The sequence below is a fragment of the Vitis riparia genome, chromosome 2 (genome assembly GCF_004353265.1).
Source record: "Vitis riparia cultivar Riparia Gloire de Montpellier isolate 1030 chromosome 2, EGFV_Vit.rip_1.0, whole genome shotgun sequence".
Classification (NCBI taxonomy): Eukaryota; Viridiplantae; Streptophyta; class Magnoliopsida; order Vitales; family Vitaceae; genus Vitis; species Vitis riparia.
Genome location: NC_048432.1, coordinates 5,463,189 through 5,485,170, shown reverse-complemented (window position 1 = coordinate 5,485,170; position 21,982 = coordinate 5,463,189). Strand labels below are relative to the sequence as shown.

Below are 21,982 nucleotides of genomic sequence, written 5' to 3'. Positions count from 1 at the left end.
CAATTCCTCAATATATGTATATATGGGAAAAGAGCGGAGAACAAAGTTGAGACTAGTTAATTCTTACTGATGAGGTTTTCTGGAGTTAGCTACTTACATGGATGTAAAATTAGCAACCTGGCACTGCTGAGAGTAATGTAACTCATAGCAATGAAAAATATTATGTGTAACCTAGAATATTATATGATAGAGAATCTAAACATTGTATGATCTGTTGATAATAAAGAAGGGTGCTCGACTTCAGGGAAGAAGCAAAGGGACAAGATATATGAAACATGAGGGCAGTAGTTGCACATGCACAATGCGACTATCCCTTCAAGGGTGTTGCACAATTTTGGCACTTAGCAGGGGTAGAGATAGGGCTCCTTCTCTGATTAATCTCCATGCCAGAAGCATCCCATATAAGTGCCACAATATAAGTAGCACCATACAAGAACTGTATATGAGTAACATATACAGTGTTTTTTGTTGTCATTGGTTATTGTTAGACATCAATTGCTTTGACTAGCCCTTGCTACAAAATACCATGTGCATTCAAATGTCCCTCAACTGTTGGCATGCCCAGAACCCAAAAGTTGATAGGAAGCCCTTTTAACTTGTCAATTTGAACAAAAGATAGTGGTTGACATGAAGCCTTTAACTTCCAGCATGTCTATTGTACAATGTACGAGAGGAAAACCTTCCACTTTTGAAGTGTTTCATAGTGTCGTGTGTGATAGGTAGACCTTCAATTATCAGCATTATCCAATTTCATGATATGAGAATATGTCAACCACTTTTAACATCTTATAAAAAGTAGCTATGCTTTTAAGACCTTCATTGGAGGTGGTTGCAGTATGGTTTTGTTGACCTATGAGACTTGTGAAATATCTCCAGGGGTGCAAAGACAGGCATGATCAAAGTTAAAGGAAGGTACATGGAACTAAGTGGCCAAGAGAAGCAGCTTCAAGGTTCAAGTGATGGATCCTTGACAAGGGCAACCTGGGGACTGGACATCCTATGCAGTTGCCCTAAGGACCACTCTGATTGTTTTGAATGAGTTCAAACCAGACATGATCCTTTGATCTATCTTCTCATGCATGTATTGCTATCCTTCGGAATTGTCAATTCCATGCTCTGTTGTGATAAAATCTTGGGTCAAGGGTTTAGCCAAGAAGGAGATGAGATAGGGAAATACTAAAGAAGAGAGAACATGGAACTTCTATTTTTTATTTTTTTGGCTGGGGATGCTTGTGATATTTGATGGTATGATCAAGTCTTGTCCGGGAACATTTTTTTTTTTTTTGACAAATTCTTTATATTTTAAGGTTCTGGTCTTGTATTGAACCTTTCTGATACTACACATACTTTATCGGTGTGTATTTCAGACTTTGCATGGACATAAAGCAGGAGGAAAATTTTAAGGTCACTAAAGCTTATGGATTTCGTAGTCAGGGGGGAGCTAGAAATTTAATTCAAAGGCACCCTTTTGAGAATATACGAATAGAAAAAAGAAAGAATTAATAATAATACAAAAGATTGATTATGCTTATACTCAATAACTTATCATTAATGTGAGATTCATCTAAGTATTATAATTACTTATATTAATCAAATAGCATATGTCCTAGCTTAGTGGTAGAGCATTTTATATGGATACACAATTAAACCCTAGTTTCCATCAATTTTTTTCAGCTTGTCCTAGCTTAGTGCATTTTTGCTTCCAGGTAGCGTAGGAAAGGATGAAAAACTTTTGGCATTTATTGGGCTAGTACTAGATGAATTGAAGGTTTCTGTGCAAATTACTGGCAATATGTTTAAATGCTTTAGAATTGTGTGAAGAAGTATTATAGGTGTTTGTAATCACTAGAATCCAGTTTATATGACCATTGGACCTTTGATGGATTAAGTTCTGTTGACCCAAGCATGTTAAACTTTAATATTATTTTTCCTTCTAAATTCCACATCATCTATATATATATATATATACATATATATATTTTGATGAGAAACGAAGAAATTTATATTAAAAGAAGAAAAGATACAAGAGAAAGAAGAGATACAAGAGAAAGAGAAGAAAACAATAGAAGGATGAGAGGTCCTTCCCACAAAAACAAAAACTTAGCAAAAGAGAAAACACCCAACTTTAGAAAACTAAAAACAAAGAACACTCTCAAACTTTTGAAGCGCAAACCGCAGTCCAGTTGAGTTGTAAAACACTAAGAGGAACTCCGCTAAAAGCTGCAGTACAAGAGGCCCAAAGAGAAGAAAAGAAAAGAAGCAAATCCCATAACATCTCTTCCGTTCTCCCCTTATCCTCAAAAATCCTATTGTTTCTCTCTTGCCACACCATCCATAACAAAGTAAGGCAAACGATTTGCCAAAGTGTCTTGCCTCTTAATGAATTCCCCAAACCTTTAAAAGCAATAACCATCATGTCCACAATACTCCTTGGAGGGACCCAAGCCAAACCTGCTAGATTGAACAGCTTGTGCCAGAGTCCAATGGTAACAGGACAATGAAGAAAAAGGTGGTCGATCAATTCTCCATTTCCTTTGCAAAGAATGCACCATTGAGGACAGAGGGATTTGTAGGGTCTTCTCAATTGCAACTTGTCATTGGTGTTTACCTTCCCATGTACTACTAACCAAGCGAGGGCCTTAACCTTTGAAGGGGCTTTTGAATTCCACAAAAACTTGGCCGGAAGGAACAAGATAGGATTTGAGACTTTTGATAAGGCCAAGAAAAAAGATTTCACTGAAAACAAGCTCGATGATGACAAAGACCAAGCTCTTGAATTTGCCAAAGAAGGAGAGAAAAGCATTGAACTAAGGGAGGACATTAATTTCTAAAGGAGATCAATTTCTGTATCAGTAAGATTGCGATGAAAATTAAAATTCCAAGACAGTAGAAATGAATTGCCAAGGACATTTGAGACAGTGAGGTTTTTCACAGAAATCACTTTATAAAGACCAGCAAATTGAGAGCACAAAGTTTGGTTACCCTACCAAAGATCTTCCCAAAAACGAATTCTCTCCCCATTCCCTACCACTAGGCAGGCAAAAGGGGAGAAATCCTGGAAAATTTGAGCAATAGCCTTCCAAGGACATCTGTGTGGCTATCTAACCACCATGTTGGCGTCCCATCCATTAGGATGTGTCCCATAAATACTCGCAATAACCTTATGCCAAAGACCATTTCTTTCTCTAGGAAACCTCCAGAGCCATTTCCCTAAGAGAGCAATATTTCTCAAAGAAGTCTTCCCGAAACCCAAACCTCCCAACTCCTTTGGCCTACAAACAACATCCCATCTAATAAGATGATCTATATGAGTCACTTGTGCATGGACCTAGTAAGCTCTGCTACCATTTATTACTCATTTTGGTGGTGTTATTATTTTCCTTTCTGATCAGAAGCCTTCTGGGCTGTCTTAGGGCTGATGACCTCCTGTTTATTCTTGTATTTTGGTGTTCTTGTATTTCAGTAGCTACACCTTCTCAATATCACTATTGGATTTATTGTTTTTATCAACTCCTTCCTTCCAAACAGAATGATTCCTTCCTTCATGCCCTATTCTTTGTGCCTGCAAGTTAAGCAAATTACTATGCTGTTGTTGCTTTTCCTAAAGGCCCTTGATCAGTAACAAAGTATGATATAGAAACTACCTGTGAAACTTGGTCCAAATTATGACTGAAAAGAAAATATGTGTAGGAAGAGTAAGAAGAAACTGATTTTTTCCCCTTCTTTCCCCCTTTTTTTTCATTTTTTGTTAAAGATAGGCAAGAGTAAGACGAAACTGATATTGGAACACAAATAAACATTCTTTCAATCAATTAAATAACAAAATCTATAAGAACATTTATTTTGTAGGATCTCAGTGAATGAGTTTTGGTTTTAAATCCTACTGATCACAATGCTAAGTTACAAGTTTTTTTTTTTCTTTTTCTTTTTAACATAGTAAGCACAAAGAAGGATGAGAAATTCTTCATTACACAATCCTCTATACAAAGTTTGATCAAGAAGGTGGGTTAGTGTATACCAGTTCAATAAGTCAAATCTAGCTAAAATTCATGAGGTATAAAATCTCCTGCAAAAGATAGCATATGTCTAGCTCCATGGTTTGCTAATGTATTTGCCACATGATTGCCTAAGTGAGGAACCTGAGGTACATCTTAACTCTGAAAAAATATGAATAATTTGGCATAACCACCCATCAAACTTCCAAAATCTTCCTCCTTGCCATGGTATGACAATAGTAGAATCACCTTTTGAAAGGGCTAGAATTTTTGCCTTAATGGCTGAATCTCGACCTGCATGTTTAGAGATACTCTTAACACTGCGAAAGTGATCCCTAAGCAATCTTTTTGTTCCTAACTACCTTGGGTTGCCCAAAGAACATCTATAAAAAGTAAACGGAGCAAAACCCATTGAAGGTGGTAGTCATTCAAAAGTATCTCCTCAGTCAACCTCGTGGTTCTGCAAACTAGGTTCCAATCTAGCCGAATAAAGCTTAAAAAACCTTCATTGGTGGAAGCCCACAAGGAAGAAGAGAAGTAAAATAAGTCCTAAATTGTTTCTCGAGACCTCTACCTACCCTTAGAAATTCTTGCACTCCTTTCCTGCCAAGTAGTCCAAATCAAAGTGAGGTTGGCAACACACAAAGATTCCTGCCTTGAGGAAGTCCTCCAAAACCTCTAAAGAATATAATCAACATTGCCTCCACCTGTCCAGGTGGAACCCAATGAATTCCTACAAGTCGAAATATTCTACATCTTAATGTCAATGCTACGGGGCAATGTAACAGAAAAATGATCTATAGACTCCCTGCTCATACACACCATTCCAAGCTAAGTGTTTTGTATGGTCCTTCTCCATTGGAGCAAGTCATTAGTATTGGCCTTTTTGCCACAAGTCATGCAAAAGTGAAGACTTTTGGTGAAACTTTGGATTTCCAAATGAAATTTGTGGGAATAAAAGAGGCCACATTGATAAAAATGGAGATAACATTAAAGCAGGAACTAACTGAGAACTATCCTAAAGATGTCAAAGACCAAACTTTCCAATTAGGAAAAGTGGGTGACAAATAGACATGGGCTAAAGAAAACATTAGACAAGCTCAATTTCTTTTGAATGTCTTGTTTTCCACTACTTTTAGCCCAGGATAATTTGACCAGTTGGATTTGTAGGTGATCTACTAAATAGAACCTACAAATTTAATCCTAGTGCTTCTTATGAGAATTATGTTACAGGGGAGGATCCTGTAAAATATTTTGGTTGCACTTTTTTCTGCAAAGTAGAATCCTTGGAAAAGAAGTTCTTGTTAGCACAAGTTCAGTTGTCCAAGCCTGTGCTTGTTTGTTGTAAGCCTGAGCTATCATTTTCTATGTTTCAATTGATTACAATATAAAAATTTCCTTCAAAGGTTTACTAGTCCAATAGACTACTCATGTTTAATGGTGTAGCCTCACTTATCTTGGGAATATTCATTTTTAAGATAAGTTATTGCTATGTGTATTTGAGTTCATAATAATGGATGTTCAGTCAATGCATGGTAAATGATGACCAGTTGTATCCATGGATAAATATCAGTGCATCTGTAGTAATGATGACAATCAATAACCTAGTTGTGGGGCTGTCCCTTTGATGAGGATGAATCTTTAAGATAAATATCAAGAAAATGAATTAGTATTAGTTGCAATTAAAGTAGGATTAATATTAGTTGGAATTAAATTAGGATTAGCATTTGCTAGAGTTAAATTAGGAGTAGCTAATTACATTATTGGACAATTAGAATTAGGTCTTATATATGACATTATTAGAATCTTAGTAGACTTGGATTTCTTAGAGAAGCCTATAAATAAGGCTAATCGATGTAAATCAAAGTAATGTATTGATGATTAATAATACCATGTTTTTTTGCATACTTTGCAATTTTCAATGGTGGGACTCCATTAATTTTCTTCTAGGTGAGACTCCTAGAAGGTCTTAGTAAGACTTCTAAGGTTTCTATCCTTTCTTCTTCTTATCTTCTTTCTCTATATTTTTTGTTTTATCTTTCTTTACCATAATTTTTATCCCTTGTTCCTCTCCTTAAACCCTAAAAAATTAAAAACCCTAGCCCAACTATTTGATTGTAGGTAAGTATCCTAGTGTTGTCCTACATCACTCTTCCCCCCACCCCCCACCTTTTTTTTCGTTTGTGTGTGGTCGGTGTATTGTTGAGGAATGTTTTCTTTCTACAGCCTAAGGAGAAGCTTTTCAAATCTGGATTATCTGTCCTGGAATATCCTCTTAGGAAGCTAGGCTCATATTGGCCTAATCATAAAAAATTTTACTTGACCAAACTGAATAAGTTGGTTCTCCATTGAATCATACACAACTTGTTTATAGGATCAGGGTTCTATCATCTGTTTATTATCTTAGAATTTATACCACTTAATCCAATATAAATATACTGAAAAATATTTATTCTATGTATTTTTTATTACTTTATGTGCTAGAATATAACTGTGTTCTTGTTTATAAATGTCTGTGTAGGTTGCATCAGAGAAAGGACTTTTCTCTATCGTCATAAACCTCCAAGTAAGTTGCTTTTCTTCATAACATTTTAATTTTTAACTAGGTGTTTCTGCATGCTGGAAGAGAAGTAAAAGTTGTAATCTTACAGGTACCCGGTTCAACACACTACAGTATGGTATTTTATTTTGTAAGTAAGGAATTAGTAACTGGATCCCTGTTGCAACGATTTGTTGATGGTGATGATGAATTCCGAAATAGCAGGCTGAAACTCATCCCATCAGTTCCCAAGGTACTTTCTACATTTTCCAGTTTTTGAAGGATGCTCAAATAGAATGTCACTGACTGTTACAAGCAGTCCTCACTCCCGCTTGTGTTGCTTAATAATTTGTGTCACAGAAGTCTGTCTATTACCTGTGAAGCGATCACCCCTTTTATGTCCACCTGTATGGCTCAATAATTTATATTTAGATGATCATACTGATTACTTCTTAGCAGATCTTTTATGCTCCAAAAGTATAGAATTAAGATAGGATGCCACACATGTGCATTTGCACTTCTTTCATAATGTGGTTTGGGTGGATAATAAATTGTTAGCAAGCATGTAAAGTCATGCTTGAAGTTGCAGTGGTAATCAGGTTTTATCATATTAATTTACTTCTTAATTATTACTATTATGTTTGTTCAACTGGATCCATGCACATTTCAATTGATTAAATGCTTAATTGTTTCTACAAGTTGCTTCCATAAATTACTTAAATAACTAACTGCAGGTTGTTAAGTCTAATTTACACTCTCCTTGTCGACCCATGCATATGTGCATTCTCATTGAACTGCGCCAAGTATCTTACATTACATGACCATATCCAAATTTTGTATTAGTATGTGACAATTTGCTTCATGTGCTAAGATGCAAGTGACACTTAACAGGAGTGCTGATCCATTGGTTAGATGCTATTATTGATGACTTGAAATTGGTTCAAGGATCTTGATTTGGTGTATAGAGTTGGACGCTCCTCGAGAGTAATGGATTATGCATGAATTATACCCATTCCAACTGAATTAAGAGAGGGGATCACCATGTCCAAAGGGCATGTCACCATTTATGTTTGATGCACTATATTAGAGGTTGACCTGTTCCTGTGACAGGCCAAGTCGTGGCCCTTGATCAATATGCCCAGGAGATCTTTGATTGGTTGTGCATGTTCTTGTGGTTAGCATGGGCCTCCCAAGTCAATAACTATCAAAGACCTCTCATTGGTTAAGTCTATGACTATAGGCTCTTAAATAATGATATATATCATGTGCTCAAATCTTACAAGTTTAAACTTTTAGGATAATTGGTTCACCAACATTATATCAAAGCCTTATTTGGTGGGAGGTCATGTCCCCAAACATCATGACATCTTTATTTCCTCGATTTATTAAGCCCAAATGAAGCTACTTTATTTCCTCAGTTTATTAACCTCACATATAAGCCCGAAGTGTAAGCCTAACGAAGGCTACATGTAAAGGAGGGTGTTAGAGTGCATGATATACATTGTGGGCCTACTACAAACTTATGCTTTTAGGATAATCGGTTGTTCAACATAAAGGGTTGTAGAGGGCTCATCGAAGGATTTCTTTTTTATCTAATGAGTGCTCTTCATCCATCTTGAGTCGTTGAGATTTCCTGTGATGGCTTAATCCGTCCTTGGGGCACTATCATCTCTCTCCATCTGCTCTCTTTTTAGTTCTTTTTGCTCTCCCCTCAAACCTTTTATAACTCACCATTCCCATGGTTACTTAGGACCTATCATAATAATGCAATATATTTATTTTGGTTAAACTAACTTTGCTTTCTCAAGCATTTCTTGGTTTTGCTTGGGTGGGTTAGTAAATATTTGAACCCAGCCCAAATTCACCATCTGGACCTTAAACATTCCCAAGTTTCAGTTCAAACTATTAAGTCATTGAACTGAACCTGTCCTATTTATGGATTTTCATGTTGGCTCAACATAGTTCACTGCCTTAGGATGCATTAGTGGCTGGTATCCAATGGATTTCTTGATGGCCCTTAAAAAATATGCCATCTCATTTTCATGAAACATTATATTGATGTGGGCAGTTTTTCCTCTTCATCCTCACTAGGGTATTATTCCAATTCTGTTTTCTGGTTCTTTGTGCTCTTTGACATCCATATCTTCTGAGTTTGTTCTTTCAATCCTGTACCATGCAGGGTTCATGGATTGTGCGCCAGAGTGTTGGAAGCACCCCTTGTTTATTAGGAAAAGCAGTTGATTGCAATTATATCCGTGGTCCAAAGTACTTGGAGGTAAAGGCCCTTCTAAATTCTATAGTATATGATTTTACCTTCAGAAAAATTCTGAAACCGATTCAGGAACACTGTAGTTTAACATCACTCAATTTTCTGCAGATTGATGTTGACATTGGTTCTTCAACTGTTGCCAATGGAGTTTTGGGCCTTGTATGTGGTGTAATTACAACATTGGTTGTTGACATGGCTTTCCTTGTACAGGTATGTTCTCTTTATTAATCTGGACCATCTTTACTGAGTGTTGATCAGGACTTCCTACATAAGTTGTTGATTATATTCAATGACATAAGCAAGGATTCACTTACAGGAGAGCTCATCATGTACTGACTGTCTAATTAGAGATGACAAAGTTTAAACCTGCCAAGTTGTTGCACCAGCCCTGGAACCTGCTTATATTATTTTAAAAATAACTATATATATATATATATATATATATTATCTGATTCAAGAAACTTTTTAATTTGAATGACTTACAGGAATGTCAGTTTTTTTATATTACTAAAATCATCACTTATATACCAACTTGGTGAGTTGCAGAGGAACTTTAATGGGAAGGGATGGGGAGGCAAGAAAGACCCACTTGGTTAAATGTGTGGTCTGTTTGTTGAAAGTGGAGGGATGAGTAGAACATTGTTAGGAAATAGCTTTGAAGATTTGCGGAAGAAAAAGTTAGTGGATGAAATTAGTGTTAAAGGATATTTGAGGGAAGGAGTTTTGTGTTCACGAGAGGTAGGGGATTTGTTGGGATACAGTTGTGGAAGGTGTGAGAAAGGGGTTTGTGCGGTTTTGCTCAGTTGTTGTTATGGCACGATGATGGGTCAGGGAAGACACTGTTGAAAAGAGTGATCTCCTAATCTGTTCAGAGTTACAGTTAAGTAGAGAAGGGAGAGTACTGGATTGTTAGGTTGGAGAGAAGAGTGGGAGAAACTTCAGTCCAAGCTTTGCCAGGGTTCTTCACAATTGGGAAATATTGAAGTGATCTGTTGTGTAGTGGGGTGGAAAACTAGGGCTGAGGCGATGCAATTGAGTGGAATCTTACTTCAGATAAAAGTAGAACATCTGCTGAATCACTTTTATCTAAGGATGAATTGGGGCACAGTTGATGCAATTGAGGGGAACCTGACTTCGAATATAATTTTTTTTTTTTGGTAAATCACTTTTTTGTGGCGATAGGGAATAGGCGATGTTGGCTATCCAGGAGATTTGGGGTTTTTTGGCACATGCGACAGTGGCACTCTTCATGATTACAGCAGTTTGGGAAATGAAGTTTACCATGCCCACTGGTGAGCAGGGGAAGAATCATTGCTAATCAGTGTTGTATGTTAAGAAGGATGGCAAAGTGTATTCATCTCTTTCTGTGGTACAGAGGCTTGAGACTTATGATCTGCAATCTTGATCCTTTTTGGAAGTTTCAGGTGCTTCCCACCACCTATGAGCAAGGAGCATCTGTCCAGTGGGCATTATGAGTTTGTAGAGAGGATAGGAGGAAAGGTGGAAGACTTAACATTATAGTTGGCTTAGTGCTTATGGAAGGAGCATTGTGAAAGGACTTGTAAAGGCATTGAAACTCCAGTCTAGAAATTGTAGGATATTATTCTTGGATGTTTATTTCTTGGAGAAAATACTTTTGATTTCCTTAGCTTTTGTACATGAATATGGGTGGAAGAAACCTTTTGGTGCTTTAATGTGGTTTGTGCTGCACATATATTTCAGGTTACACCCCCAGAATACCCCACTTTTACCTCTAGTCATTAAAAAGAAGACGTTCTCTTTCTATCCAAAAATTTGGACGCAATCTTGAAACCCATTCAACTTCTTACCAGTACTACATCTAATAATCTCCTTTTAAAAACCTATAACCCTCTCAAGCCTTGTAATGCCCTGGAGCATTTGCTAATTGCTACCAGCCATAGGGAAAACCCCAAGGAAAACACTCAAAAGTTTGGGCCTCCGGGAGATTCTATTCTGTCCCAATAAAATTACAGAAGAAAGGCAAGCATAATGGTCCTCTCTTTGGTGGATTATGGATTCTTCCAATACTTTCAAATAACTCTATGAATAAAACCGGCACCTAATCACCCCACCAAAATTCTTATCCCTTCCAATTTTTCAACCTATTCACTCGTCTTCTAGATTCTTTGATGAGTAAAGAGTGGGCATTGGTTGGATACATTTTTTGTTTTTTGTTTTTAAAATTAGAAACTTCTATATAAGAAGTAAAAACTCTTGTACAAAAATAATTAGACTCACCTTATATCCTTAAAAATTACTTTGAAAACTTTTTAAGTTTGAGTCAGTAAAATTTTTTTTAATATCTAAAAATTTTTAATTAATTTTTAAAAATCACTGTATTTTCAATATAAGTGTCCAAGAGTTTTTATATTTTATATAGAAATTGTTATCATTTTCTATTCTTAAAAACAGAAAACAAAAAGTGTATTTAAACCGACACTTTGTGATTTAGTGAGCAAGCACAAAGATCAGTTGATTTTTATAAGTGGATCAAGTCAGTTCTCTGAAGCATATTTCTTATCTTTTATTTTTCAGGGTTGGTTGTTTGTTGTCACATTCGTATCACATTTTCACTGGCATGTCCATCCATGTTCATGCTACATATCTCCTGACATGTTTAGTATAGGCAAACATTGTGTTGAAATAGCAGGAACAATGATAATAAGATGATTCTTCTGAGATTATGGTTCCTTGAAGCTTTGTTCATACCAGAGTTGTTGTGCTAAGGTTCATCATGTGTCCTAGTAGTTGGTGTCTTATATGAAAATTTTTCTGATGTTGTCGTATTTGATTCTCAGGCAAACACGGTGGATGAGTTGCCGGAGAGGTTGATCGGCGCCGTCCGGGTTTCCCATGTAGAGCTTTCATCAGCTATAGTCCCAAAATTGGACCCAGATACATGTGCTTGAGTTGAAACATTGAATTTTATACAAAATCTTTTGTTTGTTCAGGTATGCACACATATGTATATCAATATTGACTTCCCAATTCAATACATTACATCTCCCATTTACTAGTCTTGCTCTTTTCTTTCTCTTTCTTCCCTTGGATTTTCTTATTTTCCTCAATGGCAAACACTAGACTTCATTCCTTTTTCCTTTTTCTTTCTTGTTTTTTTCCTTTTTTTGTGGGAAAGTTCTTTAGTATATATTTCCAAGGTCTTAGATTCATGAAAAGTTAGAAAATCAATTTTAATCATTGAAATCCTACTACACTGTTGGATAATAACGATGATACTGGTATTAGCTTTTCTCTTTAGTAACATAACATGGTTATATTTGGCCATTGGGCTGTCTAACATGAATAATCTTTTTTATTTTATAATTTTTTAAAAAATAAAAATAAAGAGGAAGAAAAAGAAAAAAGAATGAATTAGTTAGTGCATGTTTAGATGTGTTTTCATTTTTTATTTTTTATTTATTTTTTTGGATTGTAAGGTAAATTTCTATTTTTTTTATATAAGGGTTTTTATATTTTGTATGTAAGTTTTTATTTTTAAAATAAAAAATAAAATTAGAACTGTATCCAAATGCCTATTGGATTTCATCAGGGTTAGTAGAAGCCCGCCACGTGGTGGTAGTGGGGTGGCGGGGGTGGAGCAGTGGAGGAGGGCGGTGGGGGAGGTGGGGAGCCGTGGGCGAGTTGGAAGTGAGGAGAAATGGGGAGAGGTGGGAGGTGGAGACGAGGGTAATATATGATCATTTCGGAGGAGATGATGGCAGAGGTGGATACATTGGCCTTGCCCAGTTTTTGGTCAGCCTCGAATAAAATCTATTTTTATTTCCAAGCGGGACCCACCAAAATAAAAGTATAGACATGATCAGCATCTTATTATTAAAGATTAATTAAATTTTCTATTATTATAATTCTTACCCTAAAAAACGGAATAAATAAATAAATGAAATGTTGTAAAAAATAATCATTGAAAACTTCATAAATTTTCGTCTCAATTATATTGTGAGTTGCAAATATTAATAAAAAGTATCATGTAATTATCAAAATGGATATGAAAATTTTAAATTTTAATAATTTCTTTATTTCACTGTACAAACCAAGCTTTAATTAAATAAATTATTATCTTATTTAAAACCTAATTTTTAGTGGATGTATGATAAATCAATTTAAATAATTTAATTTAAATCATTAGATAAATTGAGTGTATTTGGTAAAATAAATTAATGATACGATTTAAAGTTAAAAACAACTTTAAGTAATAAATAAAAATAATTAACTTACTCATAAATACACATTTCATTTTTTATTTTTACCTCATGTACTCTAATTACCTCCATAATGTCTTTTGCTACTCTATGACTTCTGTTATTGCTCGATCTTCTTTACTTCAATTATAATTTATAAAGAAAAATATATTAATTAATGATTTAAAATAAATTTTAAATTAATTTTATCAAACAACCTTAATACTTTAAGAATTAAATAATAAATTTTAAGTCAATAACTTAACTATAATTTAACTTAAAATCAATTTAAGTTATTAAGTAATAAATATTAAGTTTTACCGAACATAAACTTAATAGTTTCGTTTATATTTTTTTAAAAATATAATATTTATATTTTGATATTTTAACTAAATTCAAGTAAACATGATACGTAACGAATTCAACTTTCATTTTTCTGTAGGGTTGGTGAGGGGATAAACATTAAACACCCACCTGCTCATGAGCCGCAGCTTGTTCGACGTCCATTCTCATCCGGTTATTGATCCATGTATGCTGATTATGTTCGGAAATTCATCCATAGAACTCAGCTTCTCCAGGATCAACCTCTCTTGCTTGGCATCTATGTTGTAGTGTAGTTAAGATTTCACACACTAAGTCGTTGAAATAGAGTCAAAGTAGGCCATGCATATGAACATCATATCAACATTAACAGTCTAGCTTAACTATGGACACACAGACTGAGGATACATTCTTGATCAGGATTCTCTGTAAAATTGGAGTGCAGAGCATTCCCGACACTGTCGACAATGGCCGAGATGGTCATGGATGATTCAATGCAGAGAATGGCTGTGATGGCATCTAGTCTGGTGACCTCATTTCTGAACGTCAGCCTTGCATGTGCTACAACAACATTACCAGAGTTGAAATCCCGAGCATTGTATAACTACGAAGGTCATGTTGGAAAGTCCATGAAGGGCGACATACCTTGGGCTAATCGTATCAAGCTTCCTAGCATGCGCACGGTTGTTCTTACTGCATTACTTGAATGAGTAAAATGGGTGATCTAAGTAAAGGAAAAACAAAAAAAAAACAATATGATAACATTGAACAAATCAAATGAGGTTGTTAGGTGAAACCTGCATTATGTGTTGCAGATATTCTTTGGAGTTGATAATAACTTGAAATTACTTTCTCAGCTACCTTTGTCAGAACCGGTTTTAGGTATCCTTTGACAAAGTGAATATACCTGCAACCCACCCTCAGAATTAAATAATCGTGGTTGAAATTTTTGCTTTGGATTGGGCAAGCTCTAGAAGAAGATGAAGAATTTTGTTTGCATTATATACATTGTCCATGGTAGTAGGGTCAATTTCTTGGTTGCATCCGTAAGTTATAATTTACTATTTTAAGAGATTATTGCTATTTAAATCAGAGAAAAACTACACATAAGAAAATTTGAATTAGATAAACCCAAGGTGGGTTTGAGTAGACTAAAGGATTGATCAAAGGAAGAATCCCTTGAAAGTTTGAGTCCTATAATTTAATCTTTTCTTGTACAACTGTAAATTAGTTAGGAAATTTTCTCCTTTTAGTATTTTTTTTGTACAACTATAAATTAATTAGGACTTTTTCACCTTTTGTAAAGTTGTAAATTAGTTATTAGAAAATTTGAATTGATTTGAATTCACGTGTGTATAAAAAATTATCCTTTCCTAGAATAGGGGAGGCTATATATATATATATATATATATATATATATATATATATATATATATATATTTGATGTATCTCTTGATTTTTAATGAATAAGAATTATTCAGAATTTCACATGGTATTAGAGCCACCTCTAGGTTCTTTGTATGCTTGGTGAAAACTTTGAGTGCCACATGTCCTTGTTTGATTGTTTCTGTGTGGTGTTTTGATTCCTTAACCTTCATTGCCATGTTTGATTCCTTAACCTTCATTAGCAATTTCTTTTTTATTCATTTTGTTTGTGTTCATCACTATTATTTGTCAGAAATGTCAAACCATACTCCTACCACCAATTCTACTAAGGCGATAGTTAAAGCATTGCTAAGCCAAACCACAAGGGAACTACAGAACCTCCAAGCTGCTTACCTACTTACTGAGAAGAATTATCTTGAATAGTCTCCATTGGTGTGAACCTTCCTAAAGGGCAAAGGAAAACTACGTCATTTAATTAGCACAAGACCAAAGCCTAAAGATCCAAAATCCAAAGTTTGGATGAAGAGGATTCCATGATCATGTTTTGGTTATGGAATTCAATGACCCCTTACATTTGCAAAACATGTATGCTTTTTACAACGGCTAAGGAAATTTGTGAAGCCATTTGACAAATCTATTCAAATGTACGAGATTCTGCTCAAATCTTTTAAATTAAGGTGAAAATTTCAGCCACAAAACAAAGAACCAAATTTGTAACCAAATATGCCAATATCATGAAGAATTTATGGTTGAAAATTGACTACTAATAGAACATTCAAATGAAATGAAGTGAAGATGCAATAATGTTAAAAAAAAAAAAATTGTGGAAAAAAAACAAAATTTTAAATTTCTTACCTGACTCAATGTGGAGTTCGATCAAGTGTGAGTCCAAGTTCTAGGGAGAAAAAAGCACTTTCATCCATGAATGTTGTCATCTCCATCATTCGTGTTGAAGAAAGTCGGAAAGATGTGATGCTCGAACCATCTTCTATTGATGGTTCTACCCTGGTTGTTGTAGAGCCAAATAGATTCAACCTAAATCTTTTTAGAAAAACTGGGCATTCTAATAGGTCAAAGAATCTCAACCATGAAGAACTTTGGTGTACCTATTGTAAGAAGCCCTAACACACCAACAATGAAGAAGAAGAATTTGGAGAACTAAACAAGGAAGAGATAAAAAGGCTGAGAAAATTTTTACATACTCTTAGTAAACACTAGGGTATGTGTTCTTTTGCACAAACAGGTAAGTCTTCCATTTCTCATGCTTTAAGGGCCTCGAATTTGTCCTTCATTGACTCTTAGGTCATTGACTCAAGGTCCATAGACCACATGACCCACTCTTCTCATTATTTCCCTTAATATAGTCCTTACCCTAAAAATAAAAAGATTTCTATTGTTAATGGTTCCTTGACCATAGTTGTTGGTCAAGGAAAAATTATTCTCACCTAGTCTATTATTTTACAAGATGTGTTACATGTACCTAAACTTCTAATTAACCTTATATCAATCAATAATTAACCAAAGATCCAAAATATTGTATAACCTTTTTCCAAAATTATTGTGTTTTAAAACCAAGCTGTAGGAAGATAATTGGGCTTGCTAGGGCAAATGATGGGCTTTACTACCTTGAAAAAAACTAATGGGTGTGTTAGCAAAACAAACTAGTCTTATCTATGCTTCTTAACCGAAATTACACCTTCCAATAAAAGGTAATTTCGTTCCATCACCTTCATCTTGGGCATCCCTCGTTTAAAATTCTTCAAACTATGTTTCCTATATTATTTAAATTAGTGGATGTAAACACTTTTCATTGTGACATCTATGAATTCACCAAGCATCAATGTGTTTTGTTTCCCTTGAGTAATACAAGAACTTCCTTTCCATTTACTTTGGTGCATTGTAATATTTAAGGATTGCCTCAAGTTCTGAATGTTTCTAGTACTAAATGGTTTGTGTCATTCATTAATGATTGTACAAGAGTAACATGGATTTTCCTGTTAAAATGAAAGTTTAAAGTGAGCAATATATTTTCCATTTTTCATTCCATGGTTAAAAATCAATTCGAGATTTGTATAAAAAGGGTCAAAACTGATAATGAAAGGGATTACTTCAATCAAGTCTTGTCCCTATACTTCAAAAAAGAGGGGATAACTCATGAGTCTTTGTATCTTGATATACTTTAACAAAATGAGATTGTTGAAAGGAAAAATAATCATCTTCTTAGTGTTACTCCAACATTATTGTTCAAAAAACAAGTATCAAAATCTTATTGGGAGGAAGATGTTCTAACTATTGCCTACTTGACAAATCGAGTGTCATTTAGAGTATTTGGATTCAAAAGTCCCATGGAAGTGTTTATCTTTGTTCCTAATTATCATACCTCCTATAACTGAGTCCAAAGGTTTTAAAGTGTGTGTCATTTGTTCACATGCATGCACATAATTGTGATAAGTTAGATCTAAGGGCAATGAGATGTGTCTTTATGGGGTATTTACCTATAATAAAGGGTAACAAGTGTTATCATCCTTCTTCTAGAAAGTTTTGTATGCCTATGGATGTAACCTTTGCAAAAAAAAAGAAAATTATTTCTCGAGGTTTTATCTTCAAGTGAAGACATTACCTTTGGAAGATAAAGATCTCTCATCTCCATTGCTTGACCTTCATGTGTTGCCCATGAATTTTGTCCCTTCAAATCCTAAACAGGCCCTTGTTGTCACTACCAAGTTTGCTAACACTAGATTCATAATCTATTACTATAAAACCATCGCAAGTTTACCTAAGGAGAAGCACAACTGCCATTAAACCCGTGCATACTCAAAAGTCTAAATCGAGGCCAAGTAATAACTTTATCTCTCCTAGTACTTCAAATGTTGACAATGATCTTAATTTCGTAATTGCCATTAGGAAAGGTACGAGTCAATACACTCAACATCAATTGTCATTATTTGTGTCATTTGATAACTTATCCTAATCACACAAAAGTTTTCTTGCTCACACCATAACCACTCTACAAAACCTTGTTAAGACATTTAACAATGAGAATTAGAGACAAGTCATGAGGGTTGAGATGAAGGCATGGGAGCAAAATAGAACATGGGAAATAGTGGAGTTTCCTAAGGGGAAGAAACCGATTGGGTATAAATGGGCATATATGATCAAGTACAAAGTTGATGGATCCTTAGAAAAATATAAAATTAGGTTGGTAACTAAAGACTACACACAAACCTACTGGGTTGTGATGAGGATGAATCTCTAAGATGTACATCAAGAAAGGGTATTACTATTAGTTACAATTAAAGTGGGATTATTATTACTTGAAATTAAATTAGAATTAGTATATGTTGGAGTTAAATTAGGATTAACTAATTGTTTGTAAGACAATTAGAATTAGACACATAACAAATTATTAGAATCCTAGTAAACTTTAGATTTATTAGAGAAACCTATAAATAAGGTTAATTAATATAAATCAAAGTAATGAATTGATTGATGTTAATTATATTATGTTTTTTTTTTTAATTGCAAGTGTTGCAATCCTCAATGGTGAAACTCCATTGATTTTCTTCTACGGGAAACTCTTAGAAGGCTTTAGTGAGACTCGAAAGTTCAATCTACTTCATATCTTCTTTCTCTCTATTTTTATTTTATTTTATCTTTTTTTATCATAAAATTTATTCCTTGTTCATTTTCTTATGCCCTAAAAAAATAAAAACCCTAACCCACCTACTTGAGTGTAGGCAATCATCCTAGGGTTGTCCTATATTAGGTTGATTACCAAGAAACCTTTGCTCTCATAGGTAAGATGAATACTGTGAAGGTATTATTATTGTTGGTGGCTAATTTTGGTTTGAGCTTAGAACAATTTGATTAAAAAAAAAACGCATCTTTGCATGAGGCCTTGGAAGAAGAGATTTATGTGAAAATTCCTTTAGGTTTTGACAAAGGCCTTGGTAGAGCCAAGATGTGCAAATTAAAGAAAGTCTTATATGGCTTAAAATAATCTCCAAGAGAATTTGTTTAGGAGATTTTCTTAAGTGATGTTAGCAATGAAATACAAACAAAGTCAAAGTGATCACACTTTGTTTAATAAGCATTTGAATTCAGGGGGAGTGTAGCTTTGTTGGTGGATGTGGATGATACCATTGTTATTTGTAATGATTGTAGAGAAAATGAGGCTCTTTGATAGTGTTTAGTAAGAGAATTTGAGATTAAAGAGTTAGCAGATTGAAATATTTCTTAAGAATCAAATTGGCTTATTCCAAGGAGGGTATCTTTGTTTCACAACATAAATATGTGATTCATCTTCTCAAAGAAATTGGGAACCAAATCGCAAATTAAGATAAGCCTTGGATAATGGGACTGTAGATTGTGGCATGAACCAATGACTAGTGAGTAGACCCATTTACCTAGCACATAATAGACTGGACATTGTATATGTTGTGAGTATTGTCAATCAATTTATGCATAATCCCGAAGACTCATCTTCAAGCTATCTATCAAATCATACATTACCTTAAAGCAACTTTCAATAAAGGGTGATTGTTCAAATGGGGTACAAAGTTACGGTTGGAAGCCTACACGAATGCACATGATGCTAGATCAGTTTTAGATAAAAGATAAACCTCACGGTGCCATACTTTTCCTACAGGAAATTTAGTTACTTTACCAAGTCAAAACAACTAGTAGTCACAAAGATCAAGTGAAAAGGTAGAGTTCTGAGCAATGACGCATGGAATTTATGAATTGTTATAGCTTAAGATTATTTTAGATGATCTTAAAATCAAGTGGGCATGCCTCATGAGACTTTATTATGAACATAAGTTTGAAATCAACATCATTCCTAATATGGTACAATATGATCGAACAAAGGATGTGAAGGTATATCAAAATTTTATAAAGATTGATAGTGGTCTTATTTGCACTCCATATATTGGGATAGGTGGCCAATTTGAAGATGTTCTAGCTAAGGGGTTAGCTAATACCACGTTTTAAGGAATTATAGGTAAGTTATGAATAAAGAATCCCTATTTACCAGCTTAAGGGGCAATGTTGAAAGTTTGAATCCTATAATATAGGATTTTTCTTCTTTTAGGAATCTTCTTGTACAATTGTAAATCGGTAAGGATTTTTTCTCCTTTTAGGATTCTTCTTGTACAACAATAACTACTGTATCTATCAAGAGTTATCCTTTCTTAGAGTAGGAGAGGTTGATACACACACACGCACACACGTATATATATAGTTTAGTGTATATCTTGATTTTTGGTGAATAAGAATAATTTAGAATTTAAAAAAAAAAAAAAACTAATATCAAAGATATCAAATCCAAACAAAAGGGTTTAATATGATGAAATAAAACAAAATATTATAATGTTAAAAAGAGATTAAATATAGACATACATACTAAAATGTGCTCTTACGCAGCCATGTTTATCAGTTATCTTCACTAATAGATTAGGATAACTTGGCACAACTTTGAATTATTTTAGATCACAAATTTTCTTATTCCCTTTCAAAAGTGATATGATTTGTTCCTGAACATTCATAAGTGGAGACCTACGAAGAGACTAAAAGAAATTTGGACTAATTTGTTGAGATAGGCATAAAGCCTTTTCCTGTAACAATGGACAAAGAATCATCATCAATTTTAATTTTGAAGGAGCCAAGGAATGGAACATAAGTGTTGAAAAAATGAGCACTACCAGTCATATGATTAATGGCTCTTGAATCTATGATACATGGACCATGAATATCGAATTTAGTGATGAGAGCACTTATAAAGTTACTTTTTGGGGCTATAAAGCAGAAGAGATTAGAATTAGGAATGGGTTGAGACTGACTAAACAATTTTTCAAGGTGTTTGAGTTACTTTTTATTATATGGTGTCTTAGTTGTGCCATTTTCGGTTTTGGGTTGAACTTCAATCACTACAACAGTGGATTTTATTTCGAATGAATTTATATTAAAAGTTTGATTATTATGCTAGTTTGTTGGACGTCCATGTAGCTTCCATCACGATTCTTTGGTATGATCGGGGCGATGACAATAGTTGCACTAGAGTTTCCCATCTCTCTTTATTTACTTATCATTTTGAGAGTTAAAATTTATGGAAACCAAAAAATAACTCTTGATCGCACTACTACAAAAAATGTAATTTATGACGTTTTTTTTCTTGACGCTTATATAAAGTGCCATTATTTATTCTAAAAAATGGGTATTAATGACGCTTGCATTATCTTGGCGCTTTAATGGGAGAAATAATGACGTTTTTAAATAATGACGCTTTTTTAAGCGTCATTGTACAATGAATTTAAAATAATGACGCTTTTTTAAGTGCCATTGTAGGAGAACCTCAACCTTGGCGCTTTTAAAAGCGTCATTGTACAATGCATTTCAAATAATGACGTTTTTTTAAGTGCCATTGTAGGAGAACCTCAACCTTGGCGCTTTTAAAAGCGTCATTTTCTGTTCATTTTATAATTACTCACATTTTTCAATTAAAAAAAAAGTGATAAACGTTATAAACCCTTTTCTATACCCGATGCCCACACTCAAGTCATTACCAACTCTGTCTCTAACTGAACCAGCAAGCTCCAGCCAATTTCGAAAGCTAGGGTTTTTTTAGATTCGTAGGTTGGGAGAGGCAAGAGGCAGCAAAGGCAGGTGCCTTCGGTTGAAGAGGTAAGCAAGGAGGAAAGGTCGAAGAACCAGAGGAACAGAGGAAAGAAAAGAAGGGAGAACAAAAAACCCTGAAGAGAGAGTTGTCGGGTACGAGCCCATATGTTCTCGTTTTCCCATGGATTCACATTCTTCACTATTGATTTCTGGGATTTGAGTGTGAATGCTTGCAAATCTGTTGTGGTTTTTGTTTATTATTAGTTATTTTCTTGGTTTGCATCTCCGATAAAAAGCCTCTGTTTTTAGGCTCAGTTGTGTCTCTCCTCTGTTTTTGTTCTCTGGTTCTTATGTTCTCTAGAAGATTTGGAAACGGTTCTGGTGTGTTGTTCCATTTGTGTACAATGGTTCATGCCGAAAGGAGCTTGCTTTCCATGGAGTTGTAGGTACTGCCTATAACTTGTTTGATGAAATGCCATTTCGAGATATGGGCTCTTGGAATGCATAGAAAGTTTTTCAACAATTTTTATTAAGGGATATAGTGTCTTGGAACTCAATAATTGCTGCCTATTAAGCAGAATCATGTGGCTTTTGGAATAAATAAAAAAAAATTCTTCAGGGGCGCTGCCCCCTTCAA

The 21,982-nt window shown here is 34.6% G+C and overlaps 1 protein-coding gene across 4 annotated transcripts in view; it reads left to right on the top strand.

Moving 5' to 3' along the window:
* LOC117929616 (protein ENHANCED DISEASE RESISTANCE 2-like) overlaps positions 1-14,211 on the top strand; it is a 51,372-nt gene extending 37,161 nt beyond the window's left edge. For 3 of the 4 annotated variants that reach the window (XM_034849976.1, XM_034849969.1, XM_034849984.1), the window contains 5 exons: positions 6,517-6,561; positions 6,647-6,787; positions 8,714-8,809; positions 8,912-9,013; positions 11,623-11,840. In XM_034849976.1, coding sequence (XP_034705867.1) covers positions 6,517-6,561; positions 6,647-6,787; positions 8,714-8,809; positions 8,912-9,013; positions 11,623-11,733 — 495 coding nt within the window. In that variant the 3' untranslated portion in view covers positions 11,734-11,840. Of the gene's footprint in view, positions 1-6,516; positions 6,562-6,646; positions 6,788-8,713; positions 8,810-8,911; positions 9,014-11,622; positions 11,841-13,465 lie in introns of those variants that run through there. The other variant, XM_034849960.1, reaches the window with a different exon arrangement.
* The last annotated feature ends 7,771 nt before the right edge of the window (positions 14,212-21,982 follow it).